This window comes from Drosophila tropicalis, unplaced genomic scaffold (assembly GCF_018151085.1).
Source record: "Drosophila tropicalis isolate 14030-0801.00 unplaced genomic scaffold, ASM1815108v1 contig_845, whole genome shotgun sequence".
In the NCBI taxonomy this organism is placed as follows: domain Eukaryota; kingdom Metazoa; phylum Arthropoda; class Insecta; order Diptera; family Drosophilidae; genus Drosophila; species Drosophila tropicalis.
The window spans coordinates 11,636,805-11,662,104 of record NW_027173338.1 but is presented as its reverse complement, the minus strand read 5'-3'; the positions used below and the strand labels follow the sequence as shown (position 1 = coordinate 11,662,104).

The 25,300-nt window shown below is 40.0% G+C and overlaps 6 protein-coding genes across 10 annotated transcripts in view; 4 read left to right on the top strand and 2 right to left on the bottom strand.

Moving 5' to 3' along the window:
• LOC137580421 (uncharacterized) overlaps positions 1–2,415 on the top strand; it is a 29,328-nt gene extending 26,913 nt beyond the window's left edge. For both annotated transcript variants that reach the window (XM_068294457.1, XM_068294456.1), the window contains exon 2: positions 123–2,415. In XM_068294457.1, the coding sequence (XP_068150558.1) occupies positions 151–2,202 (2,052 nt within the window). In that variant the 5' untranslated portion in view covers positions 123–150 and the 3' untranslated portion in view covers positions 2,203–2,415. The remainder of the gene's footprint in view (positions 1–122) is intronic.
• A 660-nt stretch (positions 2,416–3,075) lies between these two features.
• LOC137580875 (uncharacterized) lies at positions 3,076–5,216 on the top strand. The gene is made up of 2 exons (XM_068295013.1): positions 3,076–3,095; positions 3,182–5,216. Exons 1-2 carry the CDS (start codon positions 3,076–3,078, stop codon positions 5,214–5,216), a joined length of 2,055 nt encoding a protein of 684 aa, XP_068151114.1.
• Positions 5,217–5,910: 694 nt separating this feature from the next.
• Positions 5,911–7,857, top strand: LOC137580874 (uncharacterized). The gene has a single exon (XM_068295012.1). It carries the CDS (start codon positions 5,911–5,913, stop codon positions 7,855–7,857), a length of 1,947 nt encoding a protein of 648 aa, XP_068151113.1.
• Positions 7,858–8,212: 355 nt separating this feature from the next.
• Positions 8,213–11,772, top strand: Wdr59 (WD repeat domain 59). Its single transcript, XM_068294200.1, has 7 exons — positions 8,213–8,633; positions 8,690–8,900; positions 8,964–9,247; positions 9,323–9,496; positions 9,551–10,535; positions 10,594–11,480; positions 11,548–11,772. The coding sequence occupies exons 1-7, from the start codon at positions 8,325–8,327 to the stop codon at positions 11,620–11,622; spliced, it is 2,925 nt and encodes a 974-aa protein (XP_068150301.1). The 5' UTR covers positions 8,213–8,324; the 3' UTR covers positions 11,623–11,772.
• A 251-nt stretch (positions 11,773–12,023) lies between these two features.
• Ge-1 (Enhancer of mRNA-decapping protein 4 homolog Ge-1) lies at positions 12,024–18,352 on the bottom strand. 3 transcript variants are annotated; one of them, XM_068294197.1, is made up of 11 exons: positions 18,155–18,352; positions 17,698–18,008; positions 17,415–17,623; positions 16,901–17,340; positions 15,883–16,136; positions 14,164–15,821; positions 13,858–14,101; positions 13,544–13,784; positions 13,318–13,483; positions 12,739–13,252; positions 12,024–12,669 (listed from the first exon to the last, which is right to left on the bottom strand). In XM_068294197.1, the coding sequence occupies exons 2-11, from the start codon at positions 17,991–17,993 to the stop codon at positions 12,480–12,482; spliced, it is 4,212 nt and encodes a 1,403-aa protein (XP_068150298.1). In that variant the 5' UTR covers positions 17,994–18,008; positions 18,155–18,352; the 3' UTR covers positions 12,024–12,479. The 3 variants fall into 3 exon arrangements, with proteins under 3 accessions (XP_068150298.1, XP_068150300.1, XP_068150299.1); XM_068294199.1 differs by having other exon boundaries at positions 18,269–18,293; XM_068294198.1 differs by lacking the exon at positions 18,155–18,352 and adding an exon at positions 18,109–18,132.
• Positions 18,353–18,745: 393 nt separating this feature from the next.
• On the bottom strand, positions 18,746–25,168 carry Reps (RALBP1 associated Eps domain containing). Of its 2 annotated transcripts, XM_068295838.1 has the most exons (6): positions 24,468–25,168; positions 23,980–24,402; positions 23,613–23,920; positions 22,280–23,546; positions 21,661–21,741; positions 18,746–21,489 (listed from the first exon to the last, which is right to left on the bottom strand). In XM_068295838.1, the coding sequence occupies exons 1-6, from the start codon at positions 24,615–24,617 to the stop codon at positions 20,896–20,898; spliced, it is 2,823 nt and encodes a 940-aa protein (XP_068151939.1). In that variant the 5' UTR covers positions 24,618–25,168; the 3' UTR covers positions 18,746–20,895. The 2 variants fall into 2 exon arrangements, with proteins under 2 accessions (XP_068151939.1, XP_068151940.1); XM_068295839.1 differs by lacking the exon at positions 21,661–21,741 and having other exon boundaries at positions 24,468–25,166.
• Positions 25,169–25,300: the final 132 nt, after the last annotated feature.

Sequence of the window (25,300 nt, the reverse complement as noted above, 5' to 3'; positions counted from 1 at the left end):
CTGAACCTGCTAGAGGTCAAGCCTGGTTTTCAAAGGCAATGAACTAGAATGGGCTTATTACAGACAGTTATCATATCACCTAATCCAAAGTGTCTCTAATTTCAATTTTTTGTTAATTTCAGGAGTAAATATCTACTGGACCCCAAGTTCATGACCAAGAGGGACTTGCAGCACTACTATCGTTATTACAATATGACAAGAAATCGAGGACAATTGAAGAAAATTGTAGTCATCCTATTTTTTGTGTGCGTCTTGTCGTATCTCTTTGTCGACTACAATTTGAGAAATAAACTACTGGGCCTCCGAGATCGTTTCGACTTCATAGCTCGCATCTATGATGTTGACTATAATATAAGTCAATCATATTTTGTGGATACACCCGGTTGTCGGATGCCATATTTTGAGATTATAGACGACAATATAGCCCAGTTCATGTTCAAGCCCAAGCCATACTCCTGCCCAAAGTCTCTAATTAAAGCAAGTGATGACACTCCCGGAGAGTTGCATCTAAATATGCAACCCAATGAGATCCTGAGTTACTACAGTGTAAGCGATATAACCACAATAAGTTGTAAATATATGGAAATACGTAGAAAAACAGATACAACGAATGAGTTCTTACCCCAAGTTCCATTCAAGTTGGAGGAGATAATGCGTTTGCCTTCGAATCTGGAGTTCATTCAAGTGGAATGCTATGATGCAGTGGCTCATCGAATTTACGTGGACTATCATTTCTTTGGAGTGGATAAGAACGAATCAAAATTTACTGCACCAGCGAGAAAGAACTATGAGACAGTTAAATTAAACGAGAGTGAGCCAATCAGAAAGACGGACCAACAAGAAGGACTCTCGATAATGATTTTGGGCATAGACAGTGTCTCCCATTTAAATTTCCTAAGGCAAATGCCCAAGACTTCCACTTACATCAAGAAACACTTACCCCATGTAGAATTTTGGGGTTTCAACAAGGTGGGGGACAACACATTTCCCAATTTAGTGGCTTTATTGAGTGGCCTCGATGAGCAGGAAATAGAGATTTCGTGTGTGAACAAGGTTAATCCCATTTACGATCGATGTTCCTTAATATGGAAGAGATTTAAACAAGCTGGCTACAAGACTGTTTTTGCCGAGGATGTAGCTACACTGGCCACGTTTAATTTTTGCCGAAAAGGATTCCGAAACTCGCCAACAGATTACTACTTTCGACCCATAATGCTGGAAATGGAAAAGACCATAGCCAACAAACTAGATATGAATGTGAACCTTTGTATGGGGGGTCGAAGAACCGCTGACGTTCTTCTAGAATACATCCGAAAACTAATGCCAAAATTTCAAAGAGAACTTTTCTTCTCATTTTTTTGGACAGCAACGTTAACTCATGATTACTTCAACACGCCTACGCTCTTGGACGGACAAATGGCTATCCAATTGAGAGGTTTAAAGGAATCAGGAGTTCTTAATAAAACTCTGGTACTACTCATGTCGGATCACGGGTTAAGATGGGGTTCTTTTCGAAAGACCTATCAGGGCATGATGGAGGAGCGACAGCCACTGCTGACAATTCTCTATCCGGATTGGCTAGCCGAAAGATATCCGGAAGCTGTGGCCAATTTACAAATAAATGCTAAGAGATTAACCACACATTTTGATCTCCATGCCACAATGTTGCAGTTACTCGATATGCGAAACCTTGAGAAACAACAATTGCAGAGCAGTGCAGAAGAAATGAATGAACCGGATAGTACACTGCCTCGCGGCATTAGTCTATTTCTGCCAGTTCCAGTGGAGAGGACATGCGAGCAGGCGAACATTGCCTCACATTGGTGTACCTGCCATCAGAGGCAGGAGATGCAAACAAATGATGGACGAGTGCAAAGAGCCGCCCGTTATTTAGTGCGTCTCATCAATGATCGCCTTAAGCCCCATCCGCAATGTCGCACGCTCTATCTCAATTCCATATTGCAGGCCTTCATAGCCGCACCGCATCACAAGATTCTCAAGGAGTTGGAGAATGATTATGCTGTGGACATAACTCTTAGACTGCAGACGAAACCGGGTTTGGGTGTTTTTGAGTCTACTGTGCGAATGTCCGGCTATACAACTGCTCTGACTGGCACAATCAGCCGGATCAATCTGTATGGAAGTCAAAGCTATTGCATCAATGATTCCACTCTGAAAATGTTCTGCTATTGTCATAGGTAGAAAGCAGATTATGTTGTGGACCGGGGAAAGTTGAGAGCTGAAGACTTGACATCCAAAATCCGTAGCCTTATGAAATAAATTATTTAACTTTGTATAAAGAATTGATTCAGATCCTTAGCTCAGCAATGGAGCTTATTCAAATCTAAATATTGATAGTAGTTACTTTGGTTGAATCCTTTTTGTTGACAATAAAACTAAATACTTAATAACTAAGATTCGATAACTCAACAAGCCGATTCCGTTAACGGCTAAAAAAATAATTATTATAAATGTATGTATTTGTATGTAGTAAATGAAAACTTATAATATATGTATGTGCGAATAGGCAATTGAATTTGAGAAACTATAAGTAGAGAATGTCAAATATAAGTACGAGTACATAAACTTTATTACTAAATAAAATTACTTCAAATTAAATGGAAATTCTACGACTGCTGAAAATGTCAATGAAAAATGGTTGGGTTGGGTTTACCGTTATGCCAAGAAAATAACGACACCTGAGTTTACCTTCTTAGGGGTAAACCAAGTTGGAAAAACTGTTATTTCTTAACATTTCAGTAATAAGTATATAAATTTTAAGCAATGGTCTAATGTCTGTAATGCTACCAAAACCCGATTTCATAATAAACTTGAATTAGAGTGCTCCTTGTGCTATACAGTCGTCTACCATGAATCTTATCACAAACTGAATCTTTGAGATAGCCTAACATCTCAGAGCTACCGATGATAATCAAATTCGTTCTTGAATAATCAAATTAAGAAAATGCAAAGCCAATTGATCTCAGTTTCGAATGAGTTGCACTTGTTAGTTGATTGAGATTGTTTGAGAAAGACGGTTTTACTATAATTGTCCTAGCAAGTTTAGCATTTAGTATGATTTTCAGGTGTTTCAGGTGAGTGCAACTTTTGATTGGCAGCTTTCAAATAGTATTAACCCTAACATTTATATAGTAAAAAACGTATCATCTACCCATTTCAGGGGCAAATGTCAGCACTATCACTTCCAATCCCGCAATATTCTAACATTTGGTAAACAACTCAAAAAAATTATTTCTGTGTTTTGTTCTCTGTGCGCCGTTTTGTGTCTCTTTGTGGAATACAAAATACTGCGTCTAGAAGGTAGTGACGATTCCTTAGCCCAAATCGAGGATGTTGGCCATAATATAAGTCAATCATATTTTGTGGATACACCCGGTTGTCGGATGCCCTATTTTAAGATTATAGATAACAATGTAGACCAGTTCATGTTCAAGCCCAAGCCATACTCCTGCCCAAAGTCTCTAATTAAAGCAAGTGATGACACTCCCGGAGAGTTGCATCTAAATATGCAACCCAATGAGCTCCTGAGTTACTACAATGTCAGCGATATAACCAAGATAAGTTGTAAATATATGGAAATACGCCGAGAAACAGATTCCACAAACGAGTTCTTACCCCAAGTTCCATTCAAGTTGGAGGAGATAATGCGTTTGCCTTCGAATTTGGAGTTCATTCAAGTGGAATGCTATGATGCAGCGGCTCATCGAATTTACGTGGACTATCATTTCTTTGGAGTGGATAAGAATGAATCCAAAGTTACTGCACGAGCGGGAAAGAACTATGAGACAATGAGATTAAACGAGAGTGACCCAATCAGAAAGACGGACCAACAAGAAGGACTCTCGATAATGATTTTGGGCATAGACAGTGTCTCCCATTTAAATTTCCTGAGGCAAATGCCCAAGACTTCCACTTACATCAAGAAACACTTACCCCATGTGGAATTTTGGGGTTTCAACAAGGTGGGGGACAACACATTTCCCAATTTAGTGGCTTTATTGAGTGGCCTAGATCAGCGAGAACTAGAGATTTCATGTGTAAACCTGTCCGAGCGCATTTTCGATCGTTGTTCCTTTATATGGAAGAGATTTAAACAAGTTGGCTACAAAACCGCTTTCGCTGAGGATGTTGCTAGATTGGCTAATTTTAATTCGTTTTTCGCAGGATTTAATAACACGCCAACAGATTACTACTTTCGGCCTATTATGCTGGAAATGGAAGAGACCATAGCTAACAATCTTGTTTTAAATATGAACTTATGTTTGGGAGGTCGCAGAACCGCCGATGTTCTGTTAGAATACATGCGCAAACTAATACCAATGTACATCAAAAAACAATTCTTCTCGTTCTTTTGGACAGTAACGTTATCCCACGATTCATTCAACAATCCTGCGCTTTTGGATGGACAGATGGCTAGCCAATTAAGCATTTTAAAGGAATCGGGTGTTCTTAATAGAACTTTGGTTTTACTTATGTCTGATCATGGGCTAAGATGGGGAGCCTTTCGAAAGACCTACCAGGGCATAATGGAGGAGCGACAACCTCTTCTGATTGCTCTGTATCCGGATTGGCTGCCCGAACGATATCCGGAGGCAGTGGCCAATCTACAACTAAATTCTAAGAGGTTAACTACACCTTTCGATCTCCATGCCACAATGCTGGATCTGCTTGATATTCGAAATCTTGAAAAAGATCAACTCCAGAGAAGAGCTGATGCGCTGATGAATGATCCACTTAAACTACCACGCGGAATTAGTCTATTTCTGCCAGTTCCAGTGGAGAGGACATGCGAGCAGGCGACTATTGCCTCTCATTGGTGTACCTGTCATCAGCGAAAGGAGTTGCCAACGATCGATGGACGAGTGCAAAGAGCTGCCCGTTTTTTAGTGCGTCTGATTAATGAGCGCCTTAAGTCCCATTCGCAATGCCGCACACTTTATCTTAACTCCATTCTGAAGGCTTTTATAGCGGCTCCAGATCGACAGGTTCTGAAAGAATCCGAAAATGATTATGCTGTGGACATACTTGTGAGACTTCAAACTAAACCGGGCTTGGGCATTTTTGAGGCTACTGTAAGGATGTCGGGTTTCACAAGTGTGTTGACTGGCACCATCAGCCGGATTAATCTATATGGGAGGCAAAGCCATTGTGTCAATGATTCCACTCTGAAATTGTTTTGCTATTGTAGTTGGTAGATTTGCAGGAACCCAAGGGCGCAGTCTCTGCAAGGATATGTATTTAAAAGAACTTCAGTGAAATAAATTGTAAATAATTTCTCTCTAATTTCTAATTTCACTGGAAGGATTTGGCATTCAACGAGTGTCAGTATGTTCAGACATTTTCTGTTTTTGGACTGATGCAACATTCAGGTTTTGATTATCTATCACTATATATATGATCACTATATATTTGATAAAAATCGGATCAAAAAAATGGGTGTTCTACTATTCTCGGTGTGCTGTCCGTCCGATAATTGCATACTGAAGACGGCATAAATAGGTTAATTTGTTATATTAGATTTTGTGTTTTCGGTACACTTTTCATTTCAAGTGATAATAATCTAATTCGTTCTTGAATAATCAAATTAACGAAATGCAATGCCAATTGATCTTCGTTTCGAATGTTAGTTGATTTAGATTGTTCACTATAGACGGTTTCATTAAAATTGTCATACGAATTCAGCATTTGGTATGATTTTGAAGTGTATTAGGTAAGTCCAATATTATCAAGACCTTATCTGAAATTTCGACCGACAGAGTCAAAGTTCTATTTATGTTGTGCTGTTTTTTTAGGAACAAATATCTACTGGATTTCAGAGTTATGCCAAAACATGATTACTATCAAAAATTTAGTAAACAATTCAAAAAATTGTTTGTTGTAATTGCTTTTATGTGCGCCGTTTTGTGCCTTTATGTCGAATATAAAGTACTGTGCCTACAAGGAAGTGACGATTCCTTAGCCCAACTCGATGATGTTGACTATAATATAAGTCAGGCATATTTTGTGGATACACCCGGTTGTCGGATGCCATATTTTGAGATTGTAGACAATAATATAGCAAAGTATTTGTATAAGCCCCAGCCATATTCATGCAAGAAGCCTTTGATTAGGGCAAGTGATGACATTCCCGGAGATTTGCATCTAAATATGCAACCCAATGAACTCCTGAGTTACTACAATGTCAGCGATATAACCACGATAAGTTGTAAATATATGGAAATACGTAGAAAAACAGATTCCACAAACGAGTTCTTACCCCAAGTTCCATTCAAGTTAGAGGAGATAATGCGTTTGCCTTCGAATCTTGAGTTCATTCAAGTGGAATGCTATGATGCAGCTGCTCATCAAATTTACTTGGACTATCATTTCTTTGGAGTAGATAAGAATGAATCTAAATTTACTGCACCAGCGGGAAAGAACTATGAGACAATAAAATTAAACGAGAGTGAGACAATCAGAAAGACGGACCAACAAGAAGGACTCTCAATAATGATTTTGGGCATAGACAGTGTCTCCCATTTAAATTTTTTGAGGCAAATGCCCAAGACTTCCACTTACATCAAGAAACACTTACCCCATGTAGAATTTTGGGGTTTCAACAAGGTGGGGGATAACACATTTCCCAATTTAATGCCTTTACTGAGTGGCCTAGATCAGCAGGAACTATACAATTCGTGTGCGAATAGTTCTAAGTCCTCGTTCGATAGCTGTTCCTTTTTATGGAACAAATTTAAAGAGGCTGGCTACAAGACTCTGTTTGCTGAGGATGTGGGTGACCTAGCACTGTTTAATTTTTGCAGAAACGGATTTCGGATCCCGCCAACGGATTACTACTTCCGGCCCATAATGCTAGAAATGGAAAAGAATATAGCCAACAAACGTGCCGAGAGCGTGAGCCTTTGTATGGGCGGCAGACGAACCGTCGATGTTCTTTTGGAATATATGCGCAAACTTATGCCAAAATTTAAGAAAGATCTATTCTTCTCTTTCTTTTGGACAGTAACTTTAACCCATGATTGGCTTAATACACCGTGGCTTTTAGATGACCAAATGACTAGCCAATTGAGAAATTTAAAGGAATCCGGTGTTCTTAATAGAACTTTGGTTATTTTAATGTCTGATCACGGTATGCGAAATGGATTTTTCCGATTGACTTACCAGGGCATAATGGAGGAGCGACAACCTCTTCTGATTGCTCTGTATCCTGATTGGCTGTCCGAACGATATCCGGAGGCGGTGTCCAATCTACAACTAAATTCTAAGAGGTTAACTACACCTTTCGATCTCCATGCCACAATGTTGGATCTGCTTGATATCCGATATCTTGAAAAAGATCAACTTCTGAGAAGAGCTGATGCGCTGACGAATGATCCACTTAAACTACCACGCGGAATTAGTCTATTTCTGCCAGTTCCAGTGGAGAGGACATGCGAGCAGGCGACTATTGCCTCTCATTGGTGTACCTGTCATCAGCGAAAGGAGTTGCCAACGATCGATGGACGAGTGCAAAGAGCTGCCCGTTTTTTAGTGCGTCTGATTAATGAGCGCCTTAAGTCCCATTCGCAATGCCGCACACTTTATCTTAACTCCATTCTGAAGGCTTTTATAGCGGCTCCACATCGACAGGTTCTGAAAGAATCCGAAAATGATTATGCTGTCGACATACTTGTGAGACTTCAAACTAAACCAGGTCTAGCCATTTTTGAGTCCACTGTGAGAATTTCGGAGATTTCCATTAATCCAACAGGCACAATTAGCCGCATCAATTTGTATGGCAACCAAAGCTATTGCATAAATGACCCGATTTTAAAATTATATTGCTATTGCCTCAGCTAATAACTTTTTAAAATATACTTAAATATACATATGTATATGTATTACTTATATTTGTAACGCGATCGCCAAATCTATTATTAAATTTTGTATTCACTTTAAATCGATTTTTAATAAGTTTTTAAGAAACGTTTTAATTAAACTAGATTGTTAATTAAAGTCTTTTGTCAATTAAAAAAATATATAAAAATTAAAGTACAACAAATATATTACCTTTTTGGGGGATGTCCCCCGTTACCGCTTCCATCTCTCAGGTGGCACCGATTTGACAGTGTTCTCTTATTCACCACAGCCATCAGCTGTTTGTTGGGAACAGATGATTTTAGTGGTGATGTTATTATTTTCGTGGTGAATGCGGGTGCGCCGCATTATTTGTTTATTTTGTATTGAAAACTGAAATCACAAACGGGATTTTAGTTGCTTTGTTTGTTTTTGGTTTTGTTTTTACGTTTGTAGAGTTTGTAGAGAAGATGCCTCCGACGGAGACGCTGCGTCCTGGTGAACGTGGAAATGGTGCCGGAGGCGTTGGTGGAGGCGAACAGACATACATGATCAGACAGAGTAACAAATTTTATGAACATCGTGATTCCCAAGCCACAGCCATGTCTGTGGATTACACCGGACAGTGGGTGCTGCTGGCGGGACGTGGACACCTGGCACTCCAGCGACTGGGCCAAGATGATGGCACTCTGCGACGTCATGAGCGGCAATCCAAATATGAGGTGTCGGTGGCAGAGTTTGCCATATGTCCAAGCCGCAAAGAATACTGCGCCATAGCGGTAAGTTAGCCGATCAATGCGAGATTAAAAACGTTTCCTACAAAACTGTTTTGCAGACCAATCAACACATTGACATTGTACGTTGGGGCCCGGCAGAGCCTTATTATGAAAACTCGTTGCGTGGACATACTCGAACGGTCACGGACATCGATTGGCACGGCAAAGATGCCAATTTATTGGTCAGCTGTTCCATTGATACGTTCTCACACATTTGGGATTTGCGTGAACCACGTAAACCAGTTGTTTCCTTGAATGCTGTCTGCATGTGTATGAAATGATTTGTCACAGATACTTTTCACGGAAGATTTATTGACTTTTGGTATTTTTTAGCTGGAGCCACCCAGGTGGGTTTCAATCGCGTTTCGGGCAATCTATTGGCTGCCGCTCATGACGGTGACTTGAGGATTTGGGACATTCGCAAGGGCAGCTGCCCCACACATTATATTACAGCCCATTTAAATCGGGTGCATGGCATAAATTGGAGTCATCGCCGGGAGACATGTTTGGCCACAGCCAGTCAAGATGGCACTGTCAAATACTTTGATGTCTGCAATCCGAGAAGAGCAGAGAAAATCATTACCACATTATCGCCGGTATGGAGAGCTCGATATACGGTAAGATTCCCAATCGGGAATATTAGGATTTTCGTATTTAGTTAGTTAAATAAAACTATTTCTCTTATATTTTAGCCCATTGGCAATGGGCTGGTTAGCATTGTTGTCCCTCATTTGGGACGTGGACAGAATAGTTTGCTCCTATGGAGCAATAGCAAGCAAACTGATCCCATTTGCTCATTTGTGGGACACACTGATGTCATCCTCGACTTTGCATGGCGTCCAAATCGTGAGAGCTCCACGGAAATTGTATGTGATTATTCTTATTCTGAAATATTGGTTTAATTTGAAATTTTGTTTAAGGAATTGGTTACCTGGTCGCGTGATCGCACTCTGAGGGTGTTTAAAATCGATGATAATATGTTAAAGCTGTGTGAACCCTCGGCCGAAGAGCAGGTTGAGGTAACAATCCAGCCTCGGTATGATGCGGATCTAAGAGATTTGAGGGCACTAACGCCACCTGAATGCTTTCTAAGTCCCCGTCCCCCAGTTTTGGCCGCTGCTTCACTGCCCATTTCAACTGGAGATGGAGCATGCCATACATTACCCATGGCCCGGTCGCCCAATTTCGGGGCTGGCTATTGCCGTCGAGAAGAGCCACATATAGCCAGATCCTTGACCGATCAGCCGACGTGCTCACTGCATCATGAGTTCTCGTTGCTAAACACAAATATGCCCCATGTTGAGGTAGATATGTTGGATGCCATTAAGCGTTACGCATGTTTTCGCATTTGTGTTGGAGGCCACACAGTTATCCTGCAGGTGACTTTTGCTACATCCTATCCAAGTCCCAGTGTGCCACCCGAGTTCCAATTATGTCAGGGTACATCCTTGTCTACTGAGGTCAGCGCCATATTGCTAAAGGTTCTACGCGGCAATGCTCTGCAGAGGGTGAAGAAATCTCGCACTTGTCTTGAGCAATGTCTACGTGCCCTAGTGGCTGCCATGAAAAAGAAAGTAGCAGCTGTCGGAGGCAGCGGCATTGGAGGAGGCGATCGTAGTCAGTTTCTCTTGCAGTCACCCAGATTGGAGGGGGCGTTGTCAAGTACTTTACACGATGCTTGCATACCATTTCCACGCACCTCAGGTGTTCATTTCAATGCCACGGGAATGTTGACAACATTTGCTCAGCTGATGAATAATAAGCGACTGACTCTGCGTCAGCATCAGGCCATGACCCCAAGGACTTTGTCGGCCATTAATGGTAGTGGATTACTGGGCAATGTTATGGCGACTGTTCAAAGAGATGCAAACGCTTCGTTTTATCTACAAGAGCGCATGATTGCAGGTAGGGAAGAAAATAAAATATTCGCTTATCTTATAACTAAAATTTCTGAAACTTGCAGGAAAACCTAGCAAACAAAGAGCCATTCGACAAATGAATGGAAGCCCCATGGTCCACATTTACGACGCCAGCAGTTTGCTTCATATAAATCGTGATATGGCCAGAGAATTCTCATTGGACAAGCGTAATATTGCCGATACTTGTCGCCGCAATGGCGAAATATGCCGTTCTTATGGACGTTTAGATTTGTTACCCATATGGCTATTGGCCGAACTAATAGCGACTCCCTCACATTTGCCACAGGAGACGATGAATGAGGACCCATTTAGGAAATCCCTGCTGGAATCTTTGATTATGCATTATGCCAACTCTGGTGACATACAAACCGCTGTCCTCTTGGCATGTCTCTTTGACAAGTGTCCAAGCGAAGACATGCCTATTGATGCTTGCCGCCTCATAGCTCCTCAGTTGAACTCACAGTTATCACCATACCACACTGTCTTACCGCTTGATACGAAATGTTCAAACTCCAACAGGCAACAGTTGAAACAATTTCGCAGTAATTCCTGGTCCGACTCAATGGATTGGATGGATTTCAGGCAGTTTCAATCCGATTCCAATGCCTGTTCGCTAATACGGCGGACCAAGATGCCATTATTCGATCAGTTTAAGCGTGCATATGCTGAGATACTTTTCGGTTGGCAGCTCCTCTCAAAGCGTGCCCTTATCCTGAAGCACACACAGAATGCCCCGCCTCAGCAACATGGTGTGGAATTTGTCACCGAGTGTTTGGAATGCAACAAGCCCAAACGTACACCAAAATGTGAACAGTGCAAGAGACCAGTTCTATTCTGTATGCTCTGTTGTCTGCCCGTGCGTGGGGTGGCAAATGCTTGCTTGGCTTGCGGTCATGGTGGACACACACAGCACATGATGCAGTGGTTCGAGGTGCGTACAATTTAATTAGAATCATAAACGGCAATTATCATTTGATTTCCAATTCGTTGTCTTCCAGAATCATAATGTTTGTGCCACTTGTGGCTGCAGTTGCTTGGAGCGCACTTCTGAGCTGTTGGCCTTGATTAGCTGATCTCACTTTGGCTTCTTATGTTTCGTTTTTTATATTTTTCTTTCTTTTTTTTATTCCATATACGATAATAATATGTTATACGTTGATTAGTATTTAAAGGATTTAATTTTTTGTAATAAACACATTTTGTGACCTAAATATATATACATATACGAATGCATACAATATCAGAAAGCCATTTGTTTTCATGATCTTGTTCAAGTACATCATACATTTATTAAATTATATATAAATTTTTTTGTTTGTATTATTATTATAAACTTGATTTTATGTTCTTCATCTTTATGCTTAATAATTACGTTTTACATTTAGTGGTTGTCCCTCAATAAGAAAGTTTAGTTTATACTATTTTTTTTTTTTTTTTTTTTTGGAACTAAGGACTATATTTTTTTGTGGGTGTGTTTTGCGTCATTACAATTAAAAGAAATGAAAGGAACAAAGTTTCGTTTTTTTTTTTTTAAAAGAAGAAAGAGCACAGCTCAGTGCGTTATTAAAAAATATTGCATTTGAAATTGTAGATCGTGACGACGAAGATGGAGAACATATTATATATATATATATGTGTATATGTAGATCTATAGGTCCTAAACTAAAACAAATAATACGCACAAAAAACACAAATATGAGAAACAAATACAAAAATTTTAACTAAAAAATTACAATTTCGGAAAAATGGTTTTTAAGCTAATGTTCATTTTGGACTTAACTACAAAAGTGTGTGTGTGTGTTTGTGTGTGTGTGTGTCTGTGAGTGGTTTAACTAACATCTTGGATGGCTTGGGGGAGAAGAAGGATGGGGGTGAAGGGGATCAAGGATCAATGCCAGCCACTAGTGGCCAAAACACATGTGTCCTGATATCATTTGAATTGATCGCGATACGTCGTTATGGCCTTCATCAGTAAACGCACATTACTGCATTGTGTGTTCTTGGGTGAATTTTTAATAAAATGCTGGCAACTGCGATAGAGTTCTGATAGAACCTTTGGCGCATGCTCCCTGGTTATGGGATCCGACATATTAATAGCCAATATTGCCTCATTGAGGTAGCTATAACAAATAACAAAAAAATTATGGAAATCTGCTTAATTCACTTTATAAAAATGTTTTTGTTTTTACCTTTGTTTAAGCTCATTGTGATTGCTCATATCGGCTGAAATTTGTTGTATGAGCGACAATAGAACCTTCTGCTCTAGCCTGCAACCCTCGGGGGCAAACGCCTGCGAATGGTCCGTATGTCTTAGCGTAAATTCCACCAAATTCAAATCATTTGCCAGCAATGCCTGATGGAAAGCCTTATTTATCTGTCCGGCCAATAGTAATTGTTTGATCGTATCCCTTATATCGTAGGTGGGTGCTGGTGTGGCCGCCTGTGAGCGCATGGCCAGATTCTGTTGTTCCAAATGCTTGCGTAGCTCCACACGAATTGTCTCCTGCACCTGACGGGCCAATAATATCTCAAGACTCTTCACTTCACGCTGCGTCTCAAGCATGGCATCGGTTAGCTCGGTGCGATGTTTAAGCAGATTCGTTTCTACCAATTGTTTAAGTGATCCCAATTTATTGTTAAGCTCCTCGGAATGAACATGCGGCTGGGGCATATGCTGCAGGTATGTATTAAATTGGACCATAACTGCAAGTAACAAGAAATCATTTATATATAATTTTGACCAAACCTAACCTAACTTTTACACGTACAATCTTTAATGCCCACACTGAATGCATCGTGGAGTTGTTTAAACATGTTCTGAGAGGATTTCTCATAGGCCGGTATCAAAGTGCTGCTCATTGAGTCAACAAATGCAATTTGCAGGCTGGCTTGGACGCCAAGCAACACGGATTTTCCAAATGAGTCCAAAAATTGCTATAAATTTACAGAAATTATTTCAGGAATTTATTACTTTTGTTTCATTATGGCTTTTACCTTGCTCTTGCACACTTGGGCTATATTCTCTTTGACGGTCTTATCAAAAACATTTAATTTCTGAACAATTTCCACTTGCATTTGATTCTGTAATTGATCCATTTTGGCATTGACACGGGGCACAATTTGTCGCTGCAATTCCAAGTTCAGAAAGTTGCCAACGATATCGGTGAAATGATTCATCACATATTGATTCAGGACTTGCAGCACAGATTCGCGTAGTTCAAGATTTTGACTATCACTGAAAACAGCAGCAGCCGCAAAGAGAAAGTGAGTAATAAAGAAGGATATAAAATGAAATTAGATTAACCTACCGTGCTTGAAGAAATTCTGCCAATTTCTTTTTGTGCTCGTTCTCGTAACGTTTTAGATATTGTTCCATTAGCTTTGATAGCTGCATTTCGATTTTATAGGCTAATTGATTCACTGTTTTCGGTTCCAAAGACGCAGAGCTTGAGTTGGGATCGGTCTTGGCAGCCATTTGTTGTTGCTGCAGCTGCAGAGTGGCCACTTCGTTCTCTAGTTTATTCAATTGCTGGGATTGAGCTTTCACCAATCCTGTTAAACAAATTTCGAATTAATATGGCATAACCCCACTCATAACTTTATATTTTACTCACCCAACAATTGATCCAATTTGGCATTCGTTTCCGAACTTCCACTTGAATGCTGATCAACTTTAACACCACTCACAATTGCTGTGGCATTATGGCTGCTATTGCTGGCATTGCTGGAGTTTAAAGTGGTTACTGTGTTGTTGTTGCTATTGCTACTGACACTTGTGTTGGTGTTATTGTTGCTGCTGCTGCTACTACTTGTGTTGCCACCCAATGTTGGCGGCACATTGCCATTGTTCTTATGTTGCACAGCCTGGGACATGATTTGTGCTGCATTTTGCAATTCAGCTGATTTTTTGGGCATCCAGTCGACTGGTTCTAGCTCTACGTCTTCCTCCTCCTCCTCTTCGTCTTCGTCGTCATCGTCATCGAGGTTTTCGAGTTCAGCCTCATAGGTATCGACATCGTCTTGTGTGGCCATTATTTCCTGAACCTCACGACTTGGACTTGATCCGCCACTGGCCAAAATTTCGGGATTTCTATCGATCGATATGAATTTTTTACGTGAATCGATCTTTTCCTTCAATTTCTGTTGCTCTCGATCTTCTATTAGCGTATTGTTCATCAAATTCAGTAAATTAGCATTCGAATTGGAATCCCCTGTGCCAGCTCCCGCCACAGTGGCCAACATGCGTAAGGTATTTAACACTTGAGAGTTAATCGTATCAGCTCCTGAGCTAACAGAATTGCTTTCAGCAGTTCCCACTGCATTGGCCGATGCCTGTGAATTGTTGGTAGTGGTTGCCACCACCACAGCAGCTGCAGATGTAGTTGTCGACGAACCACCAGTGCCAGTTGCACTGAATGCATCTGGTGTCATTAGATTTAGATGCTGCGGATACACATTGCTCGTATATTGAGGGGAAGAAGATCTCGACTTTACCTCATTTGTTTCATTTGAGGGGGCCGCAGTTGCAGTTGCCACGGCCACAGCTACCACAGCGGATGAGCTGCCGGCTGAGGCACGCTTTGCCGACTTGCCAAACAATGCATCGAGGGCATCCAATTGTTTTATGTCACTTAATTCATCTGGCGAAGCTGAGGACTTAGCTGTACTACTGCCGGTAAGGCTTCTTCTATCCCGTTCACCCAGCTTTGTCTTTTCTTCGCGCAATGGTTGATAGATAATCTGACATTCTTGCAAACTTTTGGCCTGAACGACAAACATATGGAGCACCAAAGCATTTTGCACTGTGCTCTCATCATCATAATCATCGGGCTCCTCAAAGGGATAATAGCTGGTGTCCGTGGTGCTCTTCATTTTCCTCATACTGGCATTCACAATGGAAAATGAAAGAATGCCCGAACTCAATTTAAATTCCGCTATACTTTGAATGCGTTTAGTGCCATCCACAGCACCATTATTGGTCTCGTTGGGATCATCGTTTTCAGCATCACTCTCACTACTACCGCCGACAGTGTGATCGTCGCGACCATTGCTTATCTCCATCACATAGACAGCCAAACTATCAAGACTGGAGAGGACCAAATAATTGGCGCTGCGATCAATGCCAGCTATAAATTTGCCCAATTGTATGGGTTGTGGGACAGCAGCAGATGCCACGACATTAATTGTTTGCAGGCACTCCCATAAAGTGCAATTCCATAATTTAATCTCTGTATTAAAGTCGCTGGTGGTAATCACATTCTGCCAATAAGATCTGTGGGAAGAGAATTAGAAATCCATTCACCCTTTTAAATTTATTAGGAGATTCTTCTTACTCTTCGACTGGTTTATTGATGTTGTCCAGAAAGAATAACGAGTCGACTTTTTTGCCATCATGCGGCTTCCATTCGTGCAGGCAGCGATGATTTCGCACATCAAACAAATATATTTGATAAAAACGAACTAGACCATCAGCGCAGGCAGCAGCCACTGTAGTACCATCCGGTGACAAAGCGACGCAAGTAATCAATGAATCCTCTCTGATCTTCAGATATCCAGTATCCAAAGCACCAGGCTGGATTTTTCCACGCTAAAAATAATAAAAATAAAACAAAACCCAACGTAATTAACCTCGAGCAATTGAATATTTATGATGTAACTTAATAGCAAGCCATTAAATCACAACAAAGTTTCTAAATAAATAAAACTCTGTGAATTTCAGGCAACTATCATTTCCATTGAAAACTAAACAATATTTAACTTGTAAGCAGTCCTCGGTAGACGAGTTGTCTAAGTGACCCAGTCATTTGAGCAACTGAACAACGAGGATCCGGGTTCGAATCCCAGGCTAGTGTATGGATGTAGTTTTCGTCTAAGCCGAACGCCTTAGTTGCCAGTGCTTGTAAAATATAGTTAGGTTGATAGTTTAAAAACTATATCCTATACTTATAATAATAATAATTTAACTTGTAAGTCGGTCTATAATACGAAAAGTGTTCGTTGTAACTTCTTGGCGGAAACTTATGACAAGGAATTTCACCACATCAATTGTCAAAAATTGGAATTTAAATTGTAGCTATCGATATCTGAGTACTAATTGTCATACAGGCCTGTAAAAACGTTAATAGCTTTCGTTTTTAACTATATTGATATATGTATGTATATCATTATAGTATTACTTTGTGCTACAGCTGTTTATAGGTTTTCTAACAAAATTATTAAGTCAGCGAGTATTTTAAAAACTACTCTATCCAATCAAGAGTTGACTAAATCCTTTTATGTTTAAATCTTCCAATGTACATTTTAACAGCCCATATATGTACATATGCATATGTATATTTAAGATCGACCTACCCCATGCTCATTGACGATCATTTTGACATGGAAGCACTGGAATTGTGAACTGCGTGACCATATCAATAGTTGGTTCTCATCATCTTCCTCGTTTGCCGCACCACCTGCTGGTGCAGCTGATGTTGAATTGTTATTATTGGTGGAGGAGGTGGTGCTGCTAACATAGGGACACCAGGAAACCATATCAAATTCAGGCACATAACTATCAATGGGATCCTCAACTTTAAGCACAAGATTGCACAATAGATTGCCATCGATTTGATCGATTTTATAGACAAACAATGAACTCATATCGATGACAGCTAGAATGCGATCACGTTCGGTATAAGAGAATTGAAGATCCAAAACTTCACCGCTCATGCCCTTGATAAGAGCACGCAATGTGGAGCTAATATTGCAGACACGAACCATGCCCTCCATGCCAGTTGCTTTATTGTTGACTAATTAAATGGAGGAAAAAAAACACAAATATTAAATGCAATGAAGAAGGAGCAAGGATATATTTCATTTTTACCATTAATGGCATATGCCAAATGTTTGCCATCCCGATGGACAGCCACTAAATGTCCTGGATAATAGTATTTTCTCTCCCATTTGTAATCGACAACATTCTTGAGCTTCACTTTGGATGAGCCACGCGTTTGAACTCCGCCAGTGGCCAATACTTTTGTATGATTCGTCTTAATAAGATGACAATGCTGCTTGTCATACGGTTTAAAGTTGCTAAAAACAAAACAAAAAAGAAAAAAAAAATGAGAATGGACAAGTAAAACTAGTACTTCTAGATTTACGCTTACATTATTTCAACACTTTTTCCATCGCTTAAATTGCCATTAACAGCTTGATCCTGCTGGTCCTGCTGGGAGCTCATTTTGAATGTACTATTATTTATTTTACTTGTTATAGATGTTGTTGTTGGCTCTTCACTTTTGCCACACCTTGAAGACTTTGGGAATGGAGACAGCGACAGAGATGGCGGCGGCGGCGGCTGTGACGCCGACAATGGGGACAACGGGGAGGACGAAGATGACAAAGTTGTAGGCGTTGCACGAAAGATTGGCAATTGGGTTAGCGCAAAAAGCGCGATTAACATTAAGACATAGGCTCACTATTTATTTGAAGACAGAACAAAAAAGACTTATTAATTTATTGTACTATTTAGTATTTTTTCTTTACACAAACACATAAGCGTAGACACACACACATACACGCACACACGTTCAGAAATGCTTTCCCATTGAAGCTATAGCTAACCTTGAGCAGGTTTCTTTAGTCTGCAGTTCCTCTTCTTTTCGTACGTCAATCACTTTCAGTTATCCCTGCTGTTTGGCAGAGGGAAAACTTTTAAAAAAACTATTATATTTCTACCTATTTCCTATTGTCTCCGGTCTATTTTTTTTCGTTCTCTGTTCGCAAAAAAATTGCCGATGCGGCGTGAAAATTTGTTATCGATAACGATAGTTCATCTAAACTTACCTGCATGACATCTTGCTTGATTTTTAAATTATTGTGGCCGTTTCACAACCGCATAACGAATTTGAATAATCGAAAAAATATAAATACATATATATTAATATGTATTTAATTTTTAAGAGTAAAAGTTTTTATTTAATTGCTTTCATTGGCAGTTTCGAAAATTTGAAACTTTTATATATGGCATACATAAACCTACTCACCATTGTTAAAGTAATAATATACTCAAAAACTTTTTTTTTTTTTTGATATAATTAAACATTTGGAAAGTACTCTTTAAAAACATCAGAATACAGCAAAGTTTTGATGCTTCTGTAAACTATTGTAAGTAATCCACACTTTATGAAGTCGGGAAATGATTGAAACTTGTAATTCGTTTTGCTCATATAGCACATTTTATTGCATTTTAACATCAACTTAATACATTTATTTTATTGATTTTTAATATATATATATATAGATGTATATCCTTCAAAACAATACACATTAATTACGCTGGTAAACGTAAAAAATATGCTTACATAGTGTTTTCAATATCACTTTTGACTTACTTGCATTTCTCTTTGTTTCTTTCTTCCATTATTCTTTCTTCATCTCCGTTTTGTGGGTGTTTTCTGTTGTGGTTCTGTTTTGTTTTACATAATAAATCTTTGAAAAATGTTTAACAATTTCGGGAGAGAAAGAGTTGCTTGATTTGAAAAACGTTTTGTAAAGTTAGTCTAGTAGTTTTTTTAAGTAATGCAAAAAGAATGTGGACTCAAATGTATATATGTACATGCATATATGCCGGGTATATCTGATAAATTCGAAGTTAGCATATACACATAAAGTAATATATTCATATAAGTGGTCCGGTTAAATCAAATTTTGTTACCTGTTTTTTTCTTTTTAAGTTTTCTATTTATGTTTAATGTACAATAATATCAAGATGTGTAGAAAATAGTTTTCATATTGGATTTTTCCGTTTTTTCTTTGTAGACAAAAAAACTTAAGCTAAGCTTTCAGAGGAAATGAAATTTTACGAACTTTCACATTCATATTTGTTTCTTTTTAAAAAGTTTTTCATTTTTGTAATACTTAAATATTTAAGCCTGGCATTCTCTCGTTTTTTTAGTCATACATATGTTTTTGTTTTACATTTTCATTGCCGGAATGAATGAGAAGGAGATTTGAAAATTTTGGGGAATATACAAATACGAACATGTAAAATTATAGTTTAATAAATAGCATTTTGTAGTAATTTCTTAAGAAATGCGTGTGTTTACAGCTTGCTAAAGATTGGGGTCGGATGTTTGCAGTAGGGAGTTTTGTTTACCACTTTGTGGCAGTTGCGATTCCATACTAAGTTTAATAGGGGTGGGGTTAGGGGAAAGGGAGAAGCTAATGTTTATTTTGTTTGTTTTGTTTTCCGCCGTTGTCTTGTTTTTAGTTTGTGTTATAACAATTAGATGAAGGTATACATAAAACGATCTGCATAAATATATATATATATATGTGTAGTATATAGAGGCGACAATTATTGTTGCTGTTCTCGCATGATTGGTTGCAATTTGTTGTTACATTTTTCTTGAGATATAACTAACCTACTTATCAAATTAGCAAATTATAATATGATGAATTAGCGTGCAGAAAATACAACAAATAAACGCAGCTTTCATAATAATTTTTGCAGATGATTTTGACTCTTGAATTCACTACCATTCACACTGGGCATGGCTTTACAGAAGTGGGAGACGATTAAAACTAGTTGCACTACACACATAAGTTATATCATTTTGGTTTTTCCTCGCTTTCTTGTTGCAAAAATGGAATTGAATTAATTAATATTTTGAAAACTTCATTCTTATAAGCTCATTTGCTATTAACTGAATTTCTTTAATCCGTAGAATATTATCTGGCTTGAATTTATGTTAAGAAAATTCCATAAGAAACAAAAACACAAATGTATATGTTAAGCAGAGATTTAAACAATTAGAGGAAACCTTATGCTTAACTTAAAAATTAATAATAATCAACTGTCTTCTTAAATGGTTTTTAGATTTTGGAACTTACAATTTTATTCTATCGCAATGCTAAAGATGTAATCGAGTTCATAGCGTAGTCTTTTCCTAGATGTCATACAAATAAAGACATGGACACATAAAGCATACAACATTAAACATTTATAATTTTTTTTTTGAGAAAAACTACCTACGCCTCATGATTTGGCTAATCAATTTAAATAAAAATGAATTGCCAATATCCTTTTGAAAAAGGGTTATAAAAGTTTATGCTCCTTTTTTGTCTTTGTTACGCAATAAAATGGCGCGAGAAAATCATTAAACACGAATTGAAATCTCTTCAAGAATACTTCGTTATAGTCTTTTTTTGGAGCATCGTCGTCACTCCCACGAAAAACAAGCCAGTGTAAATGTATTCTCCTCATCAGTAACTTGTGCAGAAACAACAAATAAAATAGGGAAAAAAATAATAAAAAAAAAAAAACAAAACTTCCAAAACAAATAAATGAGGGCCTTCTGCTTTTAAGCATTTGTATTCGTATAAGCTCCGCCAGCTGAGCCGGAGGAACCGCCCGTGACATTCGCAGTCACTGGGGCTGATATTGATGAACCCGTTCGCATTATTGCGGTCGGTCCATCTGGATTCAAGCTGCTCTCTAGCTTCAGACGCATCTCCTCTTTGCGCGTCTGAACACTGAGCAGCTCGTCACTGAGATCATTACATAGATGGAGCAGCGAATTGTTTTGTTCGCGCAGCCTTTGCAGCAACTCCGTGGTGCTGGCTTGATTCTGCTTAAAGGACACATGACGCAAGGAATCGGTGATGGCTGTCACCCGCTTCTCAAACTGCTCTGCACTGGGCAGCTGAGAGGAGGCAACAATTGATGCAGCTAAAGCTGACGTTGGTGCTGGAGGCGGCGGTTGTTGCGGAGGCGACTGAGAGCTACGTGGAGTCTGGCAGGGCTTCCGATAGACCTCGAAAGCCGACACACGTTGCTGGGTAGCCTGCTGTTGGAGTGTTATCCGTGTGGGTGGCACCACTGCATTACCATTTGGTGCCGATGGCAATGAATGTTGTTGTTGCTCGGCTGCTGAAGAAGATGTCCCACTGTCCAACTAGAAAAATGATGTTGATTAAATGCAAAGTTAATGTCGACATCAATTTATTTTCAACATTCATGCCTAAATATATTTGGAATTTGGATACTGAACACACTTGGAAAAATGTGGATTTTGGAGCCAATTGGTATAAATATTTTTTGCTTGTTTGTACAATTTTACACTTACAACATTCCCTTCCTCGGCAAAATGCGTGAAATCGGCAAAACCGGTTGAGGTTTGCATATCGAAGCTGGCTTGAGCGGTTATCTTAACAAAAAGAAGGCGAGCGAGCAAACAAATGAGCAAGTGGGTGAGGTGAGGGGATATTTAATGTATATTCGATTTGTATATATATGGTTGTTTTGTGGATATATATTACATGTACGTACGTTGCCGAAAAAAATTGATATATATATATATTATATGGAAATTTGGTTTGCGTATATCTTAAAGAGCCAAGATTGTTGGTCGAACAATCAACAACCCTTTAAGTTCAAGGAACTATTAGAAAAGAGGCAACATATTATAAAGGATGCAAATGGTAGTCCTGCAGAGATACATATACAACGAATAGAAAGCACTAAAAAGGTCATACTTTGCATTGAGATATCAAAAATTTTCGTAGTGATTTACCAAAATAAATAAAACTGATTAGGTTTCTAGATCTCTGTGCCCTTTTCACTGAAGTTTTTGATTTTTGAATATCTCTGCAAGACTTTTTCCACATTATTTTAGGACAAAATTATTCAGTTGTAGGAAAAAGATTTAAAACAAATAAATATCTTATAATGATAAGGGGACTTACCTCCGACTGCTGGGCACCAGCTGTGCCCATTTTAAACTTATTTAAATCCAAACTACTGCTTCGTGCATGACGATGTGGACGGGGTGGTGGCAATGGAGGTGGTTCCTTTTTCGCCATAACTGCTGTCGTTGCATAGACTGAGGCCGTGGATGTGGAGGGCATTGGTAAGGGTTCTGCCGATTGAACTGATGCTTGCGATGGTAGCGATTCATTTAAGCTGCTAGATCCAATGCTCGGTTCACGTTGAGGGGGCGGAGGTAAAGCACTATTCTTGGCTGGCAGCTTTTTGGCCTGAGGACGTTGTATGGCGCGCAGATCGCTGCTATCCCGATGACTCGTTGCTGCAGCTGCTGTTGTAATGATGGCTTTTGGACTCTCCTCACGGAGGACAACCACTCCTTCCACTTCGTTAGAATTCTGTGGGTTGTCTGTTGATGATGATGACGAGGATGCTACGGCTGATCCTATGGGAGTAACACGCAACGGTACAGGGTGTAATATTTGTGGATTCGAGCCCACATCCTGGGCCGTACGTTTCATATCGAATAGAGCAGGCTTTAGGCCAGGACTAGACACAGCTGAAGCAGCAGCAGAAGAAACGACAGCGCCGGCTGCTACTGGAGCACCTGAAGCATTAGCTGTCGTTGTTGTGGGAGATTCACTAAATTTTGTCCACTGGCTGCTTGAATCGGCGGCAGCGGTCGCTGCTGCTGCTGCACCACCACCTCCACTTTTATCCAAATTGGGAGAGTTAGAAATACTGCGATTCTTGATGGGTGACGTGGTGGTCACCACTTGATCACCACGCCTAGACGTATTACTGGCCTGGGACGATGTTGAAATGTTACTCAGATTCATGATATTCTTTTCATTCGCCACAATGGGTCGAGGTTTTGATGTACTGCTCCCACTAAGGTTACCAACGATAATGGTATTGTCCGTATGATCGTCTTCATCATCGTCATTCAAATGCAGTAGATCAGCCTCTGGCGGCTCAAGAGGTAACGTTATTGACGAGGTTACTGTGCTGGCTGATCCATTATCGACGACTCCACCAGTTGCGGGTATGCCACCGGCTTTGAGAACATTCGGATGCAGACAATGCGGCAAACTGGTTGGTAGTGGAATATTATTGCGACGCAACACAACCAGATGCATGGCAGCTGTGAATTCCGATAGACTTAACGCGCCATCACGGGTCACATCGCAAAGCTGCCAAATGTGACGCAGCTCCTCAACGGGAATACGGCTCTTTTCAAAGAAGATCCTACACAGAAAACAAAATATATTACGGATTCTTGCGATATCAAATCAAATGTAGATTGAGACTTACCGCGCCGCCTGACCCGAGAGCAAACCATGTGGATCACGCTGTACAGCTTTGAACTGTTTATTGTAGTACTCCCGCTGTTCGGGAGTGATCTGATAGAGAGTGATCAATTCATTCTCATTGTCCTCATCATCGCTGCTATGCCGATCCGAGGATTCCTCTTCGGTGCCCAGCAACTGACGATGTTCATCACCCAAAAGGCCTTGCCACAGAGCATCCTGGGCCCACGGACGTTCCGCCACGCTATTCGTTGGCGTTGGACTATCGCTATTTGTGCTCCATGCCTCCGGTGAACCAGTTCCACGTCGACGCTATAAACAAAACGGGAAGTTACTTTAATTCAAATAAGATTCCCAAGTGGGGCACAAACCCTTAGATTCTCTCGACTGCTACTAGTAACTAGACCGCCCCCACTGCTGCCCTCACCGCTGTGCCCCTGACCGGCCTGTTCGTCAAGGGATTCATTTTGCTCCACCTCTGAATCTGTGCTTGGCACATCGGAGGCATCCTGCTGTTGTTCCAATTGCTGGTGCTGCTGCTGTTGACTGTTACGACGCAGTGAATTTCTGCGATCTGTTGGCGGTGGTGGCGGTAAACCGTTCTCCGGCACCACCGGAGCCGTTGCACTATCTTTCCAGCTAAAATGAGGCAAGGGCAGGGGAACAGTGGCCACTATCAACTCTTGCCGTAATGGCATGGCAGCCTGATGTGCAGCTATTAGTTTAAGACATGAATAGAATTGAGTGCGTGAAATATGCAAGGCAGTCGAGGGTACTCCAGCAAGGCCAGTGATCTAAAAGCAAACGGAAGAAGATGAAATGCTGCCAACAAAATTCAAGAAATTCCAATTGGACCTACCTCAATGACCGCTTCATTGGCAATATCAGCGGAACGAAAGAGTTCTGTGGCCTTTAGCATGGGCACTTTGCTGCCCGTTTTTTCCACATCGCAGATTTGAAAGAGTTCACTGTAGAAACGTGTCTCCAGTTCGGTTAGCGTAACGTCCATTTCCAACGATGACTGGATGACTGCGACTTGTTGCTGTTTAGAGTGATTGCTCTTCTTTTACCTAGCCACACCCCGTCAGTCCCCCCACACAGACGCACACACTTTTCCACTACACTCACGTTACTCGCGGTTTATTCTGGGCTGATCTTCAGATTTGTTTATTTCCACCAAAAACGCTTAATCAAACAAAGCTGCTGCTCCTCGTCTCTCTCTCGGTCTATCTATCTCTCTCTCTGTGTGTTTTGTCTCAATGTTGGCGAAGTAGGCGGAATGGATTGGAAGTGGAAAAAAGTAGGCAAAAATAACTCCCACCTTAAACGATGGAGGGGACCAATTTCTTAACTTTGCTTAGCTTTGCAGAGCCCCCGACAGTCTTTTGTTTAGTTGGCCGAATTAAAACCATGCATTGGTCACTTGTTAATCACCAACTTATGTGTTAGCTGCCTTTACTTGACCCTAAATTTCAATCAATAGAACTTTTATTTTATTTTATTACTCTTTTTCGCAAACTGTTTTGCTGGCTTTCGATAGGCAATGTGAGAGAACTGTCACTCGATAGGTATGTGTATCGGTTGCCCAGCTGTAAAAAAATGTGCAAAGATTAAAATAAAAATAAACAATTTTTCAATATAGTTATTTATTATCTTATCTGGTCTTAAACTAATTATCAAACAAACCTTTAA

Coding starts and splice junctions, on each gene's coding strand:
- Wdr59 (XM_068294200.1), top strand. CDS start 8,325: ATGCCTCCGACGGAGACGCTGCGTCCTGGTGAACGTGGAAATGGTGCC. Junction 9,248..9,322: donor TATGGAGAGCTCGATATACG/GTAAGATTCCCA, acceptor CTTATATTTTAG/CCCATTGGCAATGGGCTGGT. Junction 10,536..10,593: donor ACAAGAGCGCATGATTGCAG/GTAGGGAAGAAA, acceptor TGAAACTTGCAG/GAAAACCTAGCAAACAAAGA.
- Reps (XM_068295838.1), bottom strand. CDS start 24,617: ATGGACGTTACGCTAACCGAACTGGAGACACGTTTCTACAGTGAACTC. Junction 23,921..23,979: donor GCAGTCGAGAGAATCTAAGG/GTTTGTGCCCCA, acceptor TTTTGTTTATAG/CGTCGACGTGGAACTGGTTC. Junction 21,742..22,279: donor CTGGTGCCCAGCAGTCGGAG/GTAAGTCCCCTT, acceptor CTTTTTGTTAAG/ATAACCGCTCAAGCCAGCTT.
- Ge-1 (XM_068294197.1), bottom strand. CDS start 17,993: ATGTTAATCGCGCTTTTTGCGCTAACCCAATTGCCAATCTTTCGTGCA. Junction 15,822..15,882: donor ATCAATAAACCAGTCGAAGA/GTAAGAAGAATC, acceptor CTCTTCCCACAG/ATCTTATTGGCAGAATGTGA. Junction 13,484..13,543: donor CCCAAGTGTGCAAGAGCAAG/GTAAAAGCCATA, acceptor GTAAATTTATAG/CAATTTTTGGACTCATTTGG.
- LOC137580874 (XM_068295012.1), top strand. CDS start 5,911: ATGTGCGCCGTTTTGTGCCTTTATGTCGAATATAAAGTACTGTGCCTA.
- LOC137580875 (XM_068295013.1), top strand. CDS start 3,076: ATGATTTTCAGGTGTTTCAG. Junction 3,096..3,181: donor ATGATTTTCAGGTGTTTCAG/GTGAGTGCAACT, acceptor TACCCATTTCAG/GGGCAAATGTCAGCACTATC.